This window comes from Mya arenaria, chromosome 7 (genome assembly GCF_026914265.1).
Source record: "Mya arenaria isolate MELC-2E11 chromosome 7, ASM2691426v1".
Lineage (NCBI taxonomy): Eukaryota > Metazoa > Mollusca > Bivalvia > Myida > Myidae > Mya > Mya arenaria.
In genome coordinates, this window is record NC_069128.1 from 20,391,140 (window position 1) to 20,411,045 (window position 19,906).

The 19,906-nt window shown below is 35.5% G+C and overlaps 1 protein-coding gene and 1 long non-coding RNA gene across 4 annotated transcripts in view; both read right to left on the reverse strand.

The window, feature by feature from the left end:
- LOC128240112 (serine/threonine-protein phosphatase 6 regulatory ankyrin repeat subunit B-like) overlaps positions 1-19,906 on the reverse strand; it is a 27,887-nt gene continuing 7,981 nt past the window's right edge. Inside the window, exons 1-7 of one of the 3 annotated variants that reach the window (XM_052956618.1) lie at positions 14,212-14,988; positions 11,351-11,449; positions 10,340-10,438; positions 8,279-8,377; positions 7,780-7,872; positions 4,666-4,752; positions 1-2,239 (exon numbers count right to left, since the gene is read on the reverse strand). In XM_052956618.1, the coding sequence (XP_052812578.1) occupies positions 1,874-2,239; positions 4,666-4,752; positions 7,780-7,872; positions 8,279-8,377; positions 10,340-10,438; positions 11,351-11,449; positions 14,212-14,349 (981 nt within the window). In that variant the 5' untranslated portion in view covers positions 14,350-14,988 and the 3' untranslated portion in view covers positions 1-1,873. Of the gene's footprint in view, positions 2,240-4,653; positions 4,753-7,779; positions 7,873-8,278; positions 8,378-10,339; positions 10,439-11,350; positions 11,450-14,211; positions 14,989-19,906 lie in introns of those variants that run through there. The other 2 variants (XM_052956617.1, XM_052956619.1) reach the window with 2 other exon arrangements.
- LOC128240113 (uncharacterized) lies at positions 16,114-19,851 on the reverse strand. The gene is made up of 4 exons (XR_008262045.1): positions 19,629-19,851; positions 19,182-19,241; positions 18,758-18,832; positions 16,114-18,437 (listed from the first exon to the last, which is right to left on the reverse strand). It is a non-coding gene; the product is annotated as an uncharacterized LOC128240113 (long non-coding RNA).

The window sequence follows — 19,906 nt, forward strand, 5'->3', positions numbered from 1 at the left end:
TTATATTTTGTGATAACTTTAATATATCTTACAACTTCTTTAATCTAATTAAACCTGAGACAACAAGTAGGTGTCCTATCATTTCCCCAATTAAGGAATGAATTGTGGGATATATGTCATTATCAGGGTATGAATCAGTAGGGCTGGTTAGAGTGTGAGGAGTCACTTCATGCATACTTTAACCAGCCCAGCTGCATTCATATCCCCAATGATGACATCACTCAGGCCATTCATTACTTATATTTACACCAATAGTTCATTATTTCATTAAGAATTGTTCAAGAAACACTTCTTTTCTTAAAGAAAACCTTACAGTCATACTATCTCACCCATTCTGTAAATAGAATGACCCGACGGTTACTGGAAACACTTTATAAAAAAATACGTCCCAATAACGCGGTAAAAATACAATCACTCAAAATCACTTTAAACATAAATATGAAACACTAATGACAACAATACATATCATAAATTAATACTTTCTTACATGTTCTTTAATTCTTTGTTTGGGCCTGCTGACACAATACAAACAATTACAAGATAAACAAATTTACATGTATATTGTTATACAATGATTTGTGATCCGAACATATCTGAAGATGTTGCATTCATCGGAAAATATTTGCAAAGCAGCTATTGCCGAAAGGCAGTTTATTAAAGCAATGAAAGTTGAGGTGTACATCTTGATTAATTCAACCAGACAATTGTTTTTTTAAACAAACAAAAATACAAATGTCTCCCTTTATGCTTGTCTTATTTTTTCCAGGACATTGAGCATTATACCTCAGTTTGATGAAAATCCTTCCAAGAAATTTCAGGGATATGGAGCCGACATGTAATCTATGACTCTGACTTTTGAACTTCAAATGTGGTCTTGACCTTGAGGCGACTTGCCTGGAGTGAAGGTTTTGCATGTCGTGTAAATGTGGTTAAAATCCTAAAAGGTTAAACAGATATGGAGAGGACATGATATCAATACCAGTTAGTTGAACCTTTTACATTAAATGATGACCTTGACCTTACGGTGATACACCTCTTGTGTGGATTCTGCATATTGTCTTGATGTGACGAATATCTGACACAAGTTTCATGAAGTTCTTCAAGGGGTTGAGTTGATAGGGAGGGGACACAAATTTTTTAACTAAAGCCTTTGACCTTCAACTGTGATCTTGAGCCAGTGTGCTAGGAATATGGGTTCTGCACGTCGTATAAATGTGGTGAACATTTGACAAGAGTTTACTGGATATCCTTCAAGAGGTTTAGAAGATACAGAGCAGTCATACAATCTATGGCTGCAACTATTGAATCAAATGTGATCTGCGGCTGGCATGCCTGCAATGTGGGCTTTAGTTTCATGAGAATCCTTCAAGGGATTAAGAAAATACGGAGCGGACACCAAATCCATAAATCAAACTGTTGACCTTGACCTTAGGCCAGTGCGCCTGGTATGTGTGTCCTCATGATATGGTGAATATTTGACCCCAGTTTCATGTTTATTATCAACCCTGATGATCGAATCTGGTTAAAGGACGCATTCAGATTGTCCACATGGCGTATCTTCGGGTATGTAAAAGTTATGTTATTCATTCATTAAGAGTTTAGGAGACATAGAACTGACATAAAATCCTAAAAATTATTCAAGTGGTTTAGGAGATACAGAGTTGTCAGGAATGTGTGACAGACATACATGTTGAAACTTTTTTGCAAATGCAGAAAAATGTTAGAGCATACAGCAGCAAAACCTAGCCAGTTTCTTGACAAGATGCCAATCTTTGGACCGTTTGGCTGAATATATTCTGGCATAACTGCTATGGGAAAATAACTTTTCTTCACTTACTTTTTCATTCTGTGATAGAAATATTTTCATTATTTTTCAAGTTTTGGAGCACAAATTAGATTTGACAAAAACATCTTTCGGAACAAATGAAACATAGCTTTTTAGCAAAGCAGGTAATGGTAAGCTATGAACACTTTTCAGTATTGACCTTCCCTGATTGCAAAATTTCAAGTGGCTTCTAATTATAGATCTACACTTTCCTTTCAGTGATAGGTCAATATTTGCACAGTTCTGCAGTAACTGGCGTTTTATGTCCTCATTGGCCATGTTGGCAGCTATTAGATTAAGTTCATAATCACTGCACTGTAAACCACAGTGAAATAAGGATTTGACAGCAGCCAGTTGATCTACTGATCGAAAGTGTTTGTCCTCCATTATCACTTTTGGTAAACACACTTTTCCCTGCAATGAAAATATCAAATTTACAGAAACTTTCTATATTCATTTCATGTTCAATAAAACAAATGCACTTTTAAGGTGGGTCAGTTTCTTAAATATAGACTAGTGCTGGTGTTCATTTTGACAAGACAAAGTGCCCAAGGCTGGGGTTAAAACCGTGATCTCCTGGGTTAGAGACAATTAAACATGTTTAAATAGGTTTATGCACCAGTCAATTGTAACCATGGACCCCAAGGTCCGGGGTATACCGGGGATAGCAGGGGAAATGGGCCGTGTTTTTACCTTCCCGGTGGCCCTGCAGTGCCGGGTGAATGCGGTGGTTTTGTCTTCGCACCAAATATAGCGGGGAATGTGCCTTACCCTGGGGTGCGGGGGCATTTGGGGGGGATTTTACCATCAGTTTGTCCCTGCAGAACGGGGGTTTTACCCGAGCTTTGCTGGACCGAAAGTCAAAGTCCCTGCCATTCCTGGGACCTGGAGGGGCCATGGTTACAATTGACTGGTGCATTATCACTACACCCTCTTCTCAAAAAGGCACACATAGAGTTTTGTTTGTAGTTACTAGTGTTTGAAAATCGGACTCCATTTGCTATCGATAATCGAATCGAACCAAGCATTTCGATTTACTATCGGACAATAATCGAAAGTTCATAATTAATATCAGTAAGGAATACATATTTGTTATACAAAGTGTAATCATGGTCATTTAAATGGTTAAACCTGGAATGAGTACATGCGATGCTATAGTCATGCTTTTTGCAACAGTAACTAAACTTCCATAACACTTTTCTTTCTTAAATAACTTAACTAAAACACATAACAACAACACAACACATACTTTATAAGTGCACATCAATTGCAAAATGATGCACACCGCATCAAGCAAGTTGCATTAACAACACATACTTTATAAGTGCACATCAATTGCAAAATGATGCACACCACATCAAGCAAGTTGCATTAGCATTTTCTGCTAATAAATGCGTATTAAATATTTGTGGACCATTAACAACAATTAAAAACCATTTGTAATTTTGGGAGAGTTTGTAAAATTTTGAGCAAAAGTGTTTACATTCACCGCAGTTGTGTAAGAGAGTGATCATCCGTGTTAAAATGAACTTAACGGAAATTTACCAGAAGGCAAAATTGACATTTATTCGACTTTAACCAATAACAAAAAAATACGTAGATACCGGAAGTAACATTAGCGACATCGATTTTGGACAACCACTATCGATCGTCGCCGACATAGCAAGGTCAGCAACGATTAATCGATTGTTCTCGATTATCGTTTCATCACTAGTAGTTACTAAGCTGACAGGTTTACTCTAGAGTTCTCCCTGCAAGACTTAACTTTCACACAAGAGCACGCACTCTTAAACAAGACGGCCAAGATGGCCCTATATTGCTCACCTAAGTAAAACTTTGTACTATAGACTTGTTGATAGTTAAAGGGCAATAACAGGGATTTGGCTTTTCTGATGTATTATGCCCGTTTACATTCTCACCAAATTTTTTTGATGATTGGACAAATGCTTAAAAAGTTATTGATAAGAGCAATTTTAGGTAATTTCTAAAATTAAAGTGCAATAACTCTCAGGGAACTACAGCAATTTTGCTTATTATCAAACACGTTCATACACATTCTGACCAAAATTTGGTCATGATTGGACGAAGGGTTGAAAAGTAATTGATGGGACTACATACTGGATGGTGCCTGTCTGCCCTTCCACACACCATAGGTGGATCAATTATATGTCCAGTTTTTTTAAACAGGTGTGTAAAAACATGTATAGAAAAATATGTATTTGTTTAAAAAGATACAAAGCACTGACTCTATATATATGGTTTTTCTATATTTAGGCTCTGTGACCTAGTTTTTGACCCCAGATGACTCACATTCAAACTTGAGCTAGAAATCAACGAAACGTCCTTTCTGACAAATTTCCAGGATATTAGGCTGAAAATGTGACCTCTAAAGTGTTAACAAGGTTTTTCCATATTTGGGCCCTGTGACCTAGTTTTTGACCTCAGATGACCCATATTCAAACTTGAGCTAGAAATCATTGAAACAACCTTTCTAGTAAATTTCCAGGATATTTGGACTGAAAAAGTAGCAGTAGTGTTAACAATTTTTTTCTATTTTGGGTGATGTGACCTAGTTTTTCATCCCAGATGACCCACATTCGAATTCGTCCGAGTAATTACTGGAACAAACATCCTGACCAAGTTTCGTGACAATTGAGGCAAAAATGTGACCACTAGAGTGATAACAAACTAAGTGTGGATGGACGACGGACGACAGATGACGGACATTCATCGATCCTTATACATCACCCTCAGCCTACAACTAAGGTGAGCTCAAATCTGTGCTTACAAATGTGCAGAATGGAATAATAAATTGTGGAATCACTTACTATCCCATATACCTCATTACTTGCTCCATGTTCCAAAAAAAGAATGGCCTCTTTCTTCTTTCTAGCCAGCAAGGCAGAGAGGAATGGAGTGCGAGGGTTCTGAAGGAGAAGTATATTCAAATGCAAAGTTTAAACAAGATTACTGCAAGTGGTTGCCTATGCATGTCTGTTTTTCTTGGAACAATATGAGGCATAACTCAATTATTAGCCAGGCTGATGGGACTTGCTACCCATGTGTATTTTCATTGTGAGAATATATGCACCAAGTTTCATTTTAATGTATTACATAGTTGCCATAGTCCAAAACACAACATATACATGTGTATTGTCACAATGTCACTGGTTTGAAAATCAGACAAAAACCGTATTTGATAGCTGTGAAACACAATTTAGGCATTCAGACATACATTTGCTTTTCTGACTATTTGATTTTTCATTTTATGAAGCAATGCTGAAAGCTTCAAAATTATATCTGATCAATTGTGAGAATGCTGCTTTCAATCATGAAGATATAAGGCACATCTTGTCTGCTATATTTGATGTCACACTTGACGTCACCACAGAAGAACTTCATTTAAACAACATGTATCATATCAATATTGAAATGGCCTTCTAAAGGGACAATTATGATTTTGTCCAAATAAGTCCTGATGATGAACTTGTTTACTTTGAATACACAGATTATGTAAGTTTTATAACTCTGTAAGATGATGCTAAAATGCTTTTCGATTTAAAGAGAAAAGTTTTAAGTAATTGCATTTTTCTTTGATTTTGGCATTTTAAACAAAGTCATAAGGGCCATATAAATCATATATATATATATAATCATTATTTTCATAAAGGCATAAATTTGAAGGAAGTGTTGTAGAAATGTAACTCTAAAGGAATATCGTATTATAATGAACTAGAGCTGTCACAGGAGTGACGAATACCCCCAAATGCCGCCTGGACACAGGAATGGCAAACCATTCCTTTGAAAAGAGGCCATAACTCCAAGGTTACTGCACACTGCATCTTCTTTTATCATGCATGTATTGTTTTATTTAAATCTGTTGAGTAATTTAGAAGTTACACTGCTGACAATAAAAACTAGCCTTTCATGAGTTATCGTCCGGAAACCGTTTTTCTATTTTTAGTAACAGTGACCTTGACCTTGGCCCCACCAGCCCCAATATCGAACTTGACCTGTATCTTCTGATGTTACACCTGTGTACCAAAAATTGTTCAAATCTGTCTAGCCTTTCATGAGTTATCGTCCGGAAACCGTTTTTCTATTTTCAGTAACAGTGACCATGACCTTGGCCCCACCAGCCCCAATATCGAACTTGACCTGTATCTTCTGATGTTACACCTGTGTACCAAAAATTGTTCAAATCTGTCTAGCCTTTCATGAGTTATCGTCCGGAAACCATGAAAACCAACAGACCGACCGACAGACCGACCAACAAGCTCACTCCTATATACCCCCTCAAACTTCGTTTGTGAGGGTATAATAACATTCAGACAAAAAACCCTGTACAACCCCAAACTAGCACTATCATGTGAAGATCTGGAATATGACCAATGAATGGCAATGATGGAGTTTTTTCACATGTTGTTTTAGGCAAAACATTATCAAAGCCTTGCTAACTTTTTTTACTCGTAGCAGAGTTACTAAATTTTATATGAATATCCCAAGTTTTTTTAAAAACAGCCATAGATAATATTTTGGCTTGCTGATTTCAACCTCACCTTGGAAGCAACTTCAACTTAAACAAGAAACGGCGCAATGCGACGAAACCAGGTTTTTAATGATTGACAGAAGAACTTCAGCCTGTGTCTGTTTTTCTATTTTTAGTAACAGTGACCTTGACCCTAGGGACCCCAAATGCAATCCATTGAAAGGAATCCATAAACTCTCCCTTTATACCAAGTTGTGTCAGGATAAGTCAACCTTAAGTTATTCAGTTTCAACCATTTTTCTATTTCTAGTAACAGTGACCTTGAATCTAGGGACCCCGACGCAATCCCTTGAAAGGTATCCATAAACTCTTCCTATAGACCAAGTTTGGTCAAGATATGTCAACCCTAACTAAAGATATTCAGTTTGAACCATTTTTCTATTTTTAGTAACAAACCCTAGGGACCCCAAATGCAATCCCATGAAAGGTATCCATAAACTCTTCCTACAGACCAAGTTTGGTCAAGATATGTCAACCCTAACTAAAGTTATTCAGTTTCAACTGTTTTTCTATTTTTAGTAACAGTGACCTTGACCCTAGGAACCCCAAACTCAATCCCATGAAAGGTATTTATAAACTCTTCCTGTACACCAAGTTTAGTCAAGATATGTCATCCCTAACTGAAGTTATTTAGTTTCAACTGTTTTTCATTTTTTAGTAACAGTGACCTTGACCCTAGGGACCCCAATCGCAATCCCATGAAAGGTACCAATAAACTCTTTCTATAGACCAAGTTTGGTCAAGATATGTCAACCCTAAAGTTTTTCAGTTTCAACTGTTTTTCTATTTTTAGTAACAGTCACCTTGACCTTGAATCTAGGGACCCCAAACGCAATCCCATGAAAGGTCACCATAAACTCTTCCTATAGACCAAGTTTAGTCAAGATATGTCAACCCTTAAGTTTTTCAGTTTCAATTGTTTTTCTATTTTTAGTAACAGTGACCTTGACCTTGACCCCAGGGACCCCAAACGCAATCCCATGAAAGGTCTCCATAAATTCTTCCTATAGACCAAGTTTAGTCAAGATATGTCATCCCTAACTAAAGTTGTTCAGTTTCAACCGTTTTTCTATTTTTAGTAACAGTGACCTTGACCTTAGGGACTTCAAACGCAATCCCATGAAAGGTACCCATAAACTCTTTCTATAGACCAAGTTTGGTCAAGATATGTCAACCCTTACTAAAGTTATTCAGTTTCATAGGTGAGTTTGACGCCGCCTGGCCGCCTACCCACCCGCCCGCCTGCCGGAAACAACGACGTTCCCCATTCTAATAACCAGGTTTCACTATGTGAAAACCTGGTTAATAAAATGAAAAAATGAACAAGCTTGAAAATGTTTCTCATTGAAAATTCATTGATTAAACATGTAGCCCAGTATGTACCAACTGGGAGTAGGATACCAACCTTTCCATAGGGTGCATCAACAATTGATCCATTTGACAGTAGTATCTCTATAGTTTGTAATTTGCTAGCCCAGTGAATGGGCAACCATCCATCCTTCAAAAAATAAATGGTACATTAATATATTTTCATCTCAAGTTTTAATTTTTGATGAACAAAATTAAAAGACATCACACAACTAAACCCCTCAAATCCAGTAGTTTTATCAAGCATTTAGGGCAAATATCAAATATGAAATTAATTTATATTTTAATTTTAAGTAAGCCCAGCAAACAATACTTCATGCATTTCCGTATGTGCGAATTAAAACCATTGTTATATTGTCGCTTACTATTTCAATTACCGGTATAAATTAGAAATGTTGATTAAATAGTCCATTAAAAGAGAAACTTTTCAGACAGAAACTCTGTTGAAATCATTGACATTTATAACTAATATTACACTTATGATTATTTTTGTAGCTTTATTTAAAGTATCCCCTCAGTTAGAGCAGAACCCAAACCTTGTCAAAGAGGTTGACATCAGCTCCATGTTCAATGAGCATCACAACAACATCATGTTTCTTCTTCCAAGTCGCGCAATGAAGTGGAGTTTGTCGATCCTGGTGGGAAGAGAATCAAATTTCAAGTTCAAATTATATTGTACACCACCCTCCAGGAAATGGAAGGGTACACCCACAGGATTTAAGAGGATTTAGACAAACTGCAAATTACCAGGGGTAAGAGGTGTTCCAGAGAAAACAATCTGCCAAATTCTTGGGTGGCGGTTTCACCTGGTCTGTTAAGTTCAAAATCAGGAATCTCTGCTGCCTAAAGTGTGCAGCAATAATATATTCAATGCATACCCTAGCACGGATGAACTGGATTTGGGTGCATCTATTCTTATTTTCTTGCTTTTAAAAGTAAAACTATCAAAGTAAAACTAGATGACAAATGGTGACAAGTTTAATCAGGTAAAGAGCCTTTGATACAGAAATAATGTTCTTAAATGTAAGTTTTTTTGTAAATCTCGTAATGCTTGATTAAGATGCTACCAGAACGTCCATGGCAAGATTTTGAAAATCTAATAATACATAGTAAAGATAAAGCCCTAACCAGGTTCAGTCCAAAGCAGTCCTTCTCATTTTGGCATTTAACCTCAAAGTGTGACCTTGACCGTAGAGGTACAGACCTGGGTCTTGTGCCTGATATACCATCTCATTATGGTGAACCTTCAAGGCAAGTTTTCTGAAAAATCCTATAATGCATGGTCTTGCCCACCACAAAAGGGCTGGCCAATAAACAGTCATCAGAATATGAACCTGCGGCAAAATGTGATATCAGCAGGAAATAAGATCTCAGCAGAGATATGCCATCAACGATAAAATATGAGGTCAACTGGAGTGTCATAACTTTACTGTGACCAAAAATAGAACGATGGTGACAATCTTATGTCATTTGGTTCATTGTACTTTTAAAGAAGTTAACCTTTCTTTTGAGGAATAGTATATGATTTAGTTGATATAATGCCCCAAACTGATCATTCAAAATTTTCTACAAGACCTATATTTACATTTGTATTTGCAAATTCATATGTGGTAGGGTATCCTACAATCATGTTTAATTAACCAGAGTCTGTGAAACTTTTAAACTGTGTGCAATATGTGTTCGTATCTCCTGCCATGGATTAAACTGTGTGCAACATGTGTTCATATCTCCTACCATGGATTAAACTGTGTGCAACATGTGTTCATATCTCCTACCATGGATTAAACTGTGTGCAACATGTGTTCATATCTCCTACCATGGATTAAACTGTGTGCAACATGTGTTCATATCTCCTACCATGGATTAAACTGTGTACAATATGTGTTCATATCTCCTACCATGGATTAAACTGTGTGCAACATGTGTTCATATCTCCTACCATGGATTAAACTGTGTGCAACATGTGTTCATATCTCCTACCATGGATTAAACTGTGTGCAATATGTGTTCGTATCTCCTACCATGGATTTAACTGTGTACAATATGTGTTCATATCTCCAACCATGGATTAAACTGTGTGCAATATGTGTTAATATCTCAAACTATGGATTAAACTGCATGCAATATGTGTTCATATTTTCTACCATGGATTAAACTGTGTGCAATAATTGTGTTCATATCTCCAACTATGGATTAAACTGTGTGCAATATGTGTTCATATCTCCAACTATGGATAAAACTGTGTACAATATGTGTTCATATCGCCAACTATGGAGTAAACTTTGTACAATATGTGTTCATATCTCCAACCATGGATTAAACTGTGTGAAATATGTGTTCATATCTCCAACTATGGATTAAACTGTGTGCAATATGTGTTCATATCTCCTACCATGGATTTAACTGTGTATAATATGTGTTCATATCTCCAACTATGGATTAAACTGTGTGCAATATGTGTTCAAATCTCCTGCCATGGATTAAACTGTGTGCAATATGTGTCCATATCTCCAACTATGGATTAAACTGTGTGCAATATGTGTTCATATCTCCTACCATGGATTAAACTATGTACAATATGTGTTCATATCTCCTACCATGGACTGCGCATTTGGGTTTGCTGCATGATTCAGTAGAAGTTCCACCATTTTCTTATTTCCCCCACGACTTGCAAGGTGTAAGGGTGTACGCAGGTCCTGAAGTCATAAAGCTGTTGAATGTACAAGGGATGGGTATTAATGGCAAAAACATATCACAATACATGTATATAGTGTATGAAGATAAAAGTAAACAAAACATGGCAATTAATGTAGTGTTCGTGTTTCTATCATCATTATTTCACTTTTAATTACCTATCACTATGACATTACTTTTAAAAGTGGCATAAAATAAACAAGTCATTTAGCATTGTACATGGTCATCATGGACTGATTGCTGAGCCAAACTATTCATAATGGTGAGAGCACTAAATTTTTGCTCAACTCACTTGTAATTATTTTAAATGTAAAACAAGTTATATAAACCAAATCAAACAAAAATATACATTTTCTAACAAATTTATTTGAAGGGTTTACTGTTCAAATATGGTCTGTATTGTATGAGCCTATTTATGCATTAAATCACCAAATCAGTATTGCAGGTGCCTTAATCCTTTAATTACATGTGCCAAATCAGTATTGCAGGTGCATTTATCCTTTAAGTACATGTGCCTAATCAGTATTGCAGGTGCCTTAATTCTTTAAGTGCATGTGCCAAATCAGTATTGCAGGTGCCTTAAATGACTAAATCCTCCAAGAATAAAAGATTTGTACCAAATTAAATTTGTTTTGTATGTGCCTTATCTTCAAAGTACCAAATCTTGATTGTGTTTGTGGATTAATACAGCAAAAGACCAGATAAACTACACCTGATTATTAAAACATAAACATGAATATAAGTATTGTGATAAAAATTATAAGATAATGATGATTAAAACACTGGTTTATTATGCTGACTACAAACCTTTATTTATTAACCTGTATTGCTAAAACATGGACACGCTCACTTTTCAGTTCAATTTTGAACCATAAAAAGTACCGGTATGACAACAAAAACTACAAAAATGTAACCTTATTTTGACAGTTCGCCTCTGCTCCATTTTGAAGCAATGTCTGCACCATATGCACCTGTCCTGTCTGTACGGCTTCATGTAATAGGGTACTGTCAAACTGTAACAAGAAGAAAATACTTACTGACAATGGGTATACAACTCTCTCACTATTGTATGAAAGTATAATTCTGGCCAACAGTACACTGTGAGAAGCAAAAGTAATCAAACTATAATACACTGTAAGTGACTAAAAGTTTCTGACACCATGCATGCAGGAATAATGCAGAAAACTGTCAAATCATGTCTTTTTGATCATAATTTACTTAGAACAGTGATGTATTGCGATGGGGATAAAAATAGAAGGCTTAAATATTCATTTATGCACAGCTGACAATTTAGTAATGATTATCACGAAATTAATATATGTACATATAAATTTTCATTTGCTGATTGGTCGCTATTATAGCCATAAGGAACAAGTTTCTCATGGAAACCTACACAGTCTGTAGGGCATGGACTGTAAGAATTTCAGACCCAAAAGTCTGTTCTTCAATTACCTACATGTATGTGTACTCGGGAACCCTTAAATACATTTCATGCCAAATTCATACCATTTTTTTTTTAATTCATGAATCTGAACAACTGGCAAGAGAATGGCGTCAAAACAATTTGTACATGAAGGATTCGTCATATAAAATATCATTACGGAATCTGGTCACGTCCACATACAATTATTTTGACTAGGACTTTATAATACCATCATGTTACAATACTGCAAAAACATAGCCAATATAATGCACGTAAGGGTCCATTTTTTACATTTGATATTCGTTATGTTTCCCTTTAAATGCCACACAGAGTAAAATAGATTTTCATATTTGCGTTCCAAAATTAATGTTTTATGGCTTGACCCGTTACAAAAGGTTTAAGGAAAATACATAAAACATCATTTTTTGAGGTTCAATATAAAAAGCTGTGATTTAATTTTTGTCAGCAGTCTTAAATGACAGGTTTACATGCATTTTTGAACAAATTGGGTCGTTCCACAACAAAAAATAAAAAAAGTTGTCAAAACGTTCAATCTGTGAGAGTGTAGTCCATATAAACAGCCGCTTCAGAGTCTTTGACGATTTTTGGTTTGGCGACACTACACGTCCATATCCTACTTGTTGTTTTCCTAGTCAAGTCAATGACAGATCCCATCGTTAAGTATATTAAGCGGAAAGATAACGGGCACCTGCTAGATGGTTTCAAAATGGCGATGCTTTATTGACAAAAGTCGATCTAAATTAAACTTATTATTTGTGTATCATTAAAAACTTCTGTGTTATGCACCAGTCAATTGTAACCACAGCCCCCCCCCCCCCCCAGGTCCGGGGGTATACCGGGGATAGCCGGGGAAATGGGCCGTGTTTTTACCTTTCAGGTGGCCCTGCAGTGCCGGGTGAATGTGGTGGTTTTGTCTTCGCTTTAAATATAGCGGGGAATGGGCCTTACCTAGGGTCCCTGGGGTGCGGGGGCACTAAATAATTAAAATGTAACTTTTGTGTTTTTACTTAACAGCGAAGTGTTTAGTATTGTGGAGTAACAGTTGAAGAATATATTTTACATTGATATGAAAAAGTCGAGCGTTTAGGGAACAAAATGAATATCCAAATGTTAAAAAAGTTCTCTAAACGCGCATTATTGTGTCTACAATACACTAAAAGTAGCAAAAGTGTTTACTTGTATTGTACTGTGTTAGTCCACCTAAATGGCCGTCAACGAGTCTTTTGACGATTTTTTACTATGGCAGACTCGTGACGTCCACCATCCCAGCAAAAAGTAGCAAGCGGTCCTTGCGCAGAGAATCCTCACGGCCACAATTTTGAAATTATCTCCGTTATAAATTCAAATTACTACGAAAATATCGGTCCTACTAAACACTGCAAAGCCTAGCAAAGTCAAGCATAGCCTAGCAAAGTCAAGCAAAGTCAGTTGTATTTTTATTTATTTGTATTTATTTTTATGAGTTTTATATATTTAGTTGGAAAAAATTATAATTTATTGCAAATATTGTGTCAAATTTGTAAAATTACATTACTTCAAGAATGAAAAATCCAGCGAAACCTAGCAAAGCCTATGAAAACCTAGCAAAGTCAAGCAAAGTCTGTTTTATTGTTATTTATTTGTATTTATTTGAATGAGTTTTATATATTTAGTTGGAAAAAAATATAATTTATTGCAAATATTGTGTTAAATTTGTAAAATTACATTACTTTAAGATTGAAAAATCCAGCGAAACCTAGCAAAGCCTATGAAAACCTAGCAAAGTCAAGCAAAGTCTGTTGTATTGTTATTTATTTGTATTTATTTGTATGAGTTATATATATTTAGTTTGAAAAAATTATAATTTATTGCCAATAATGTGTTAAATTTGTAAAATTACATTACTTCAAGATTGAAAAATCCAGCGAAACCTACCAAAGCCTATGGAAACCTAGCAAAGTCAAGCAAAGTCTGTTTTATTGTTATTTATTTGTATTTATTTGTATGAGTTTTATATACTTAGTTGGAAAAAATTATAATTTATTGCAAATATTGTGTTAAATTTGTAAAATTACATTACTTCAAGATTGAAAAATCCAGCGAAACTTAAGCCTATGAATGTGAAAATAACAACTGATGACAAATTAAATCCAGTTCCGATCACTGTCGGATAAAAATTGAACAACTTTGTCATTATTATTTAACATCAATGCATATTATTACAGTATATCATTTCGCCCGTTGTTAAGCGGTAGTGAGTTGTAGCGTTTCAGAGATACATAAGAAATGTCAAAATAATAAACAAGTATCCCTGATCGCTCATTACAGTATTGTAGCTATGTACTGTGTTACCCAATATCTTCCATTTAAATTTATTCCTCCTTTCACAATTCGGTTGAAGGTAACTGTGTCTTGGTCGTTCAATGCCTTTTTAAGCTTGGCAGCAAAAAATGCATCACTTCCGACGGGTTTCTTCCAAGACTTCTTCATAGCGACATTTGCAGATATATGTTTGGTCGACGTTATATTCTATACACGCTCACGGACTGACCACTGGAGTCTATACACCCCCATTGAAATGTCGTAAAATATATGAAAATTTCTTTATCCACATTTTTTGAGATTTCAGATAATAATTAAGACAAAAGATGACAATTTTAAATAAAATAAATACTTTGCAAGGAAATAAACAATTATAGCTCACTGTTCCCAAGTTCGATCGACATTGGAATCTATACAGCTACACCGTAGGACAGACAATGGAGTCTTCTCAACTCCAACGTAGCACTAACATTGGACTGTATACAGCTTTATATTAAGACAGATATTGGAATCTAAACAGCTTCAAATTTGAGAGATCCTGGATTCAATACAGCCTAAAATTTGGACAAACATTGAACGTTATACAGCCTCAACTGAAGACAAACATTAGAATCTATACAGCCTCAGCTTAACAGCCTCACCGAAGACAAACATTAGGATCTATACAGCCTCAGCTTAAGACAAACATAAGAATCTATACAGCCTCAACTTAAGATAAACATTAGAATCTATACAGCCTTAACTGAAAGCAAACATTAGAATCTATACAGCCTTAAATGAAAGCAAACATTAGAATCTATACAGCCTCAACTTAAGATAAGCATTGGAATCTATACAGCCTTAACTGAAAGCAAACATTGGAATCTATACAGCCTCAACTGAAGACAAACATTAGAATCTATACAGCCTCAGCTTAAGACAAACATTGGAATCTATACAGCCTCAACTGAAGACATACATTGGAATCTATACAGCCTCAACTGAAGACATACATTGGAATTCATACAGCCTCAACTGAAGACAAACATTGGAATCTATACAGCCTCACCTTAAGATAAACATTGGAATCTATACAGCCTCAACTTTAGACAAACATTAGAATCTATACAGCCTCAACTGAAGACAAACATTAGAATCTATACAGCCTCAACTGAAGACAAACATTAGAATCTATACAGCCTCAGCTTAAGACAAACATTGGAATCTATACAGCCTCAACTGAAGACATACATTGGAATCTATACAGCCTCAACTGAAGACAAACATTGGAATCTATACAGCCTCAACTGAAGACAAATATTGGAATCTATACAGCCACACCTTAAGATAAACATTGGAATCTATACAGCCTCAACTGAAGACAAACATTCGAATCTATACAGCCTCAACTGAAGACATACATTGGAATCTATACAGCCTCAACTGAAGACAAACATTCGAATCTATACAGCCTCAACTGAAGATAAACATTGGAATCTATACAGCCTCAACTTTAGACAAACATTAGAATCTATACAGCCTCAACTGAAGACAAACATTAGAATCTATACAGCCTCAACTGAAGACAAACATTAGAATCTATACAGCCTCAACTGAAGACATACATTGGAATCTATACAGCCTCAACTGAAGACAAACATTAGAATCTATACAGCCTCAGCTTAAGACAAACATTGGAATCTATACAGCCTCACCTTAAGATAAACATTGGAATCTATACAGCCTCAACTTAAGATAAACATTAGAATCTATACAGCCTTAACTGAAAGCAAACATTAGAATCTATACAACCTTAAATGAAAGCAAACATTAGAATCTATACAGCCTCAACTTAAGATAAGCATTGGAATCTATACAGCCTTAACTGAAAGCAAACATTGGAATCTATACAGCCTCAACTGAAGACAAACATTAGAATCTATACAGCCTCATCTTAAGACAAACATTGGAATCTATACAGCCTCACCTTAAGATAAACATTGGAATCTATACAGCCTCAACTTTAGACAAACATTAGAATCTATACAGCCTCAACTGAAGACAAACATTAGAATCTATACAGCCTCAGCTTAAGACAAACATTGGAATCTATACAGCCTCAACTTAAGGCAATCATTGGAATCTATACATCTTCAAGCTAGGACAAACATTGGTGTCTATACAGTCTCAGTATTGTCTTGTACATATACAGCTTTTAAAAAGTATTTAGCAACAGCTTTGGTTCTTAATCTGTTTTATTGATCATATACAATGTATTATATAACATGAGGTACACTAAATGTAGCAATCACATGCAGGGAAACCCTTAGATATTTTGTAAGAAAAATGTTGAGTTCTCTGTAGCCACTCTATATGTATATGCATAAAGAACACATTTTACAACAAAAAATATATCTGTTTTATCTTGAAGGCTAGGAATGGACATATACATGTACCCTATGTTACCAATACAATATAATCAAATTAACAACACATTTAATTTTGTTAAAATGTTTGATAATATACGAATGGGTATTCAATGAAGAGTATAATAAATACAGTTTAAAATGGTAAAACTAAAATGACACATTCGGTCTTGTTTCGTACAGAAAAATGAAGAGAACTAGAATGGGCTTTTGAGAAAAGCGCATGTCTCCCCCGAAGGCTTAGTAAACAGACACTTACCATAAAAATGCAAAGGCCTTCAAGTGCTGCTGTTTCTCAGGGAAAAAACGGCAGGTCTTTTATGGACAAAAAACAAAATAAACAAAATGCACGAAAGTTGAAATGAGACGCCAGTTATTGATCGGAAACGGTTTTCATCTTCAAGCCCTTGTGGACTTGACCTTTGACCCAGTGACCCCAACTACTGCATGACCCTTACAAGCATGCAAAGTTTGGAGACTCCAGGTAAAGCAGAACTTAAGTTATTGATTGGAAACCGTTTTTCATCATCACTCTCTTTTTGGACCCAGTGACCCCAAAATCAATACGGATCATCTGCCCAAGAAGACCTACCAGCATGCAAAAGTTCAGGACTCAAAGGCAATAGGAACTCCACTTATTGATCGGAAACCTTTTCTTATGTTCAGGTGTCTGTGACCTTCACCTCTGACATAGTGACCTCAAAAACAATGCGGGTCTTGTACACCCGAGTAACATCTCTACAATTTTTGGTAAACATATGTGAAAGATATTACACGCAAATGATTTTTACATGGAAGGTCACCACGACCTTGACTATTGACCTTGTTACCCCCAAAACAATTGGGATCATCTAGACATCATGACCAACCTCACTTCAAAGTTTGGTGAACCTAGATCAAAGCATTCTCCTGATATTGCACGGAAATATTTTTTTACATAAGAGGTCACAGCGACGTTGACCTTTGACCTTGTAACCCCCCAAAATATAGGAGTTTTCTAAACCTCATGATCAACCTCCCTACCAACTTTGGTGAACCTAGGTCAAACCATTCTCAAGATATTGAGCGGAAATGTTTTTTACATTGGGGGTCGCCGTGACCTTGACCTTTGACCTAGTGACCCCAAAAACAATAGGGATCTTCTACACCTCATGACCAACCTCCCTACCAAGTTTGGTGAACCTAGGTCAAACCGTTCTCAAGATTTTGAGCAGAAATGTTTTTTATATTGGGGGTCGCCGCGACCTTGACCTTTGACCTAGTGACCCCAAAAACAATAGGGATCCTCTACACCTCACGACCAACCTCCCTACCAAGTTTGGTGATCCTAGGTCATGCGGTTTTCCAGTTATCGATCGGAAACGAAGTGTGACGTACGGACGGACTGACGGACTACCGGACAGGGCAAAAACAATATGTCTCCCCCAGAGAGGGGGAGACATAATGAAGGTACACATAGTGTCAACATAAATACATACTATCCCAAATAAGAAAATGTTATGATAAAGGTTGATTACTCACCACTTAACCTCATAAAAATACAAGTTACAAGACAAATTTCAAGTATGTGGATGAAACAAATGGAACACATCCAAGTTAACTGAAGACTCTGACTATGTCTGGATTTATCTTATCTTGCACTGTCAAAGAATATTTTTTCCATATCCATGTTTAATGGAATATCATTACTATTAATATAGATATTCATTATTGTAGTGCATACTTGTTATGTAAGTTAAAATAAATCATGTTCAAATAACAAAGGAAACACATCCAGATTGTCAACTGTAGTGTGAACTTCATTATTTCTTTACTTTCTATGTTAAGAGAACCTTTCTTTCTGTTCTTTGCCTGAAAAAATAAATAATAAAGATATAGATTAAAAGCATCCCCATTTATCAAAGATCAGCAGTTAGCAATTTTTTTGGCAATCTTGGGCATATTTATCAGTCCATATGCAATACAGGAATAAATGCTGTTAGCAGGAAATTACAAGAATTTCAAATGTATAAAAAACATTTTTACATAAAGTTTAGTTGTAGAGGATCTTTTAGGATTATGATATAGTAATACTGGCAAATTGAAATTGGAATACATGATACTTATTTCATGGCAAGATTTAAAGTTCAACACAGTATTCACATATTTAGAAGAAAACAAATACAACATACATATTACCGTTCTTCAATGCTGCATGCAAATTCTTATTCGCCACCTCTCGAACACCATTTTTCCATGAGTACATACTGCAATTAAATCATAATATAAAAGAAAATTCTATGAAAAATCTTTCTTTTGTTGATCACCTTCAAAAATCAAAGTCTTAAAACCTATTGTGCAAATATTAAGAAGTTTTTTTACAACAAAAGTATGCTATATGGATTGCCTGTACGGTAGTATTAGGCAAAATATATTAAAACATACTTTGTGGTTTGCTTTCCTGTCATGATATTATTTCAAAGTCTGAAGCAGTTAAATATATCTAAAAATCCAATAAAGAAAAAAGTCCAATTCTAGGATCACAATACACATGATATCATATTGGAAATCATGATTAAAAAAGAAGGTGTTTTAAACATTTCTTGTTAACATTACCTGACAATAAGACTCTTTCCTGCCTTCCCTCATCATATTGCTCTCAACAATCTGCATAACCTGAAATTATATTTGAATAATGCAATACTTGATAACTTTGTCATTATCAACTATGACTGTAAGTCTTGGTATAAAACCTTCAGTTCCCACAGTCTTTGATATTCTTCAAAATATATTACAAAAAGAAAAGGAAAATCTTTACTGTGCATGATATCTGATCTGCTTTCATTGCCACAATTGATGAAAATAAATTTTGGACAAATGGGAGCAATTCTCTCAACTAGAATCTGATATTGCATTAAGAATGTTATGCATCAGTCAATTATAACCACAAACACTTGACAAAGTACCATTATGAACCAAACATACATAAAATAACATTAAAATATTCGTCTTTGATATTTCAAACGTCAAAATAAAATCATATATCTTTTACTGTTAGCATACTTGATCCCAATCCTTTCGTACCACAGCGACTCATCATGGTGACGGAGAAATTACAAAGTTGACTTGAGGCTGTATATTCATGTCGACATATTGGAAGTCCAAGTTATAATCCTTAAAATAGCTATTATACAAAAACGGGAGCTTAAAGGGCTATCCGGAAATGAAACTAGTTGAAATGGTCGCAGTCAACAGTTTCATGGTTTACTTTACGGAAAAATTTAAGGGTGTACAGATTCCAATGGTCAGACTGTGAGCGTGTATAGAATATAACGTCGATG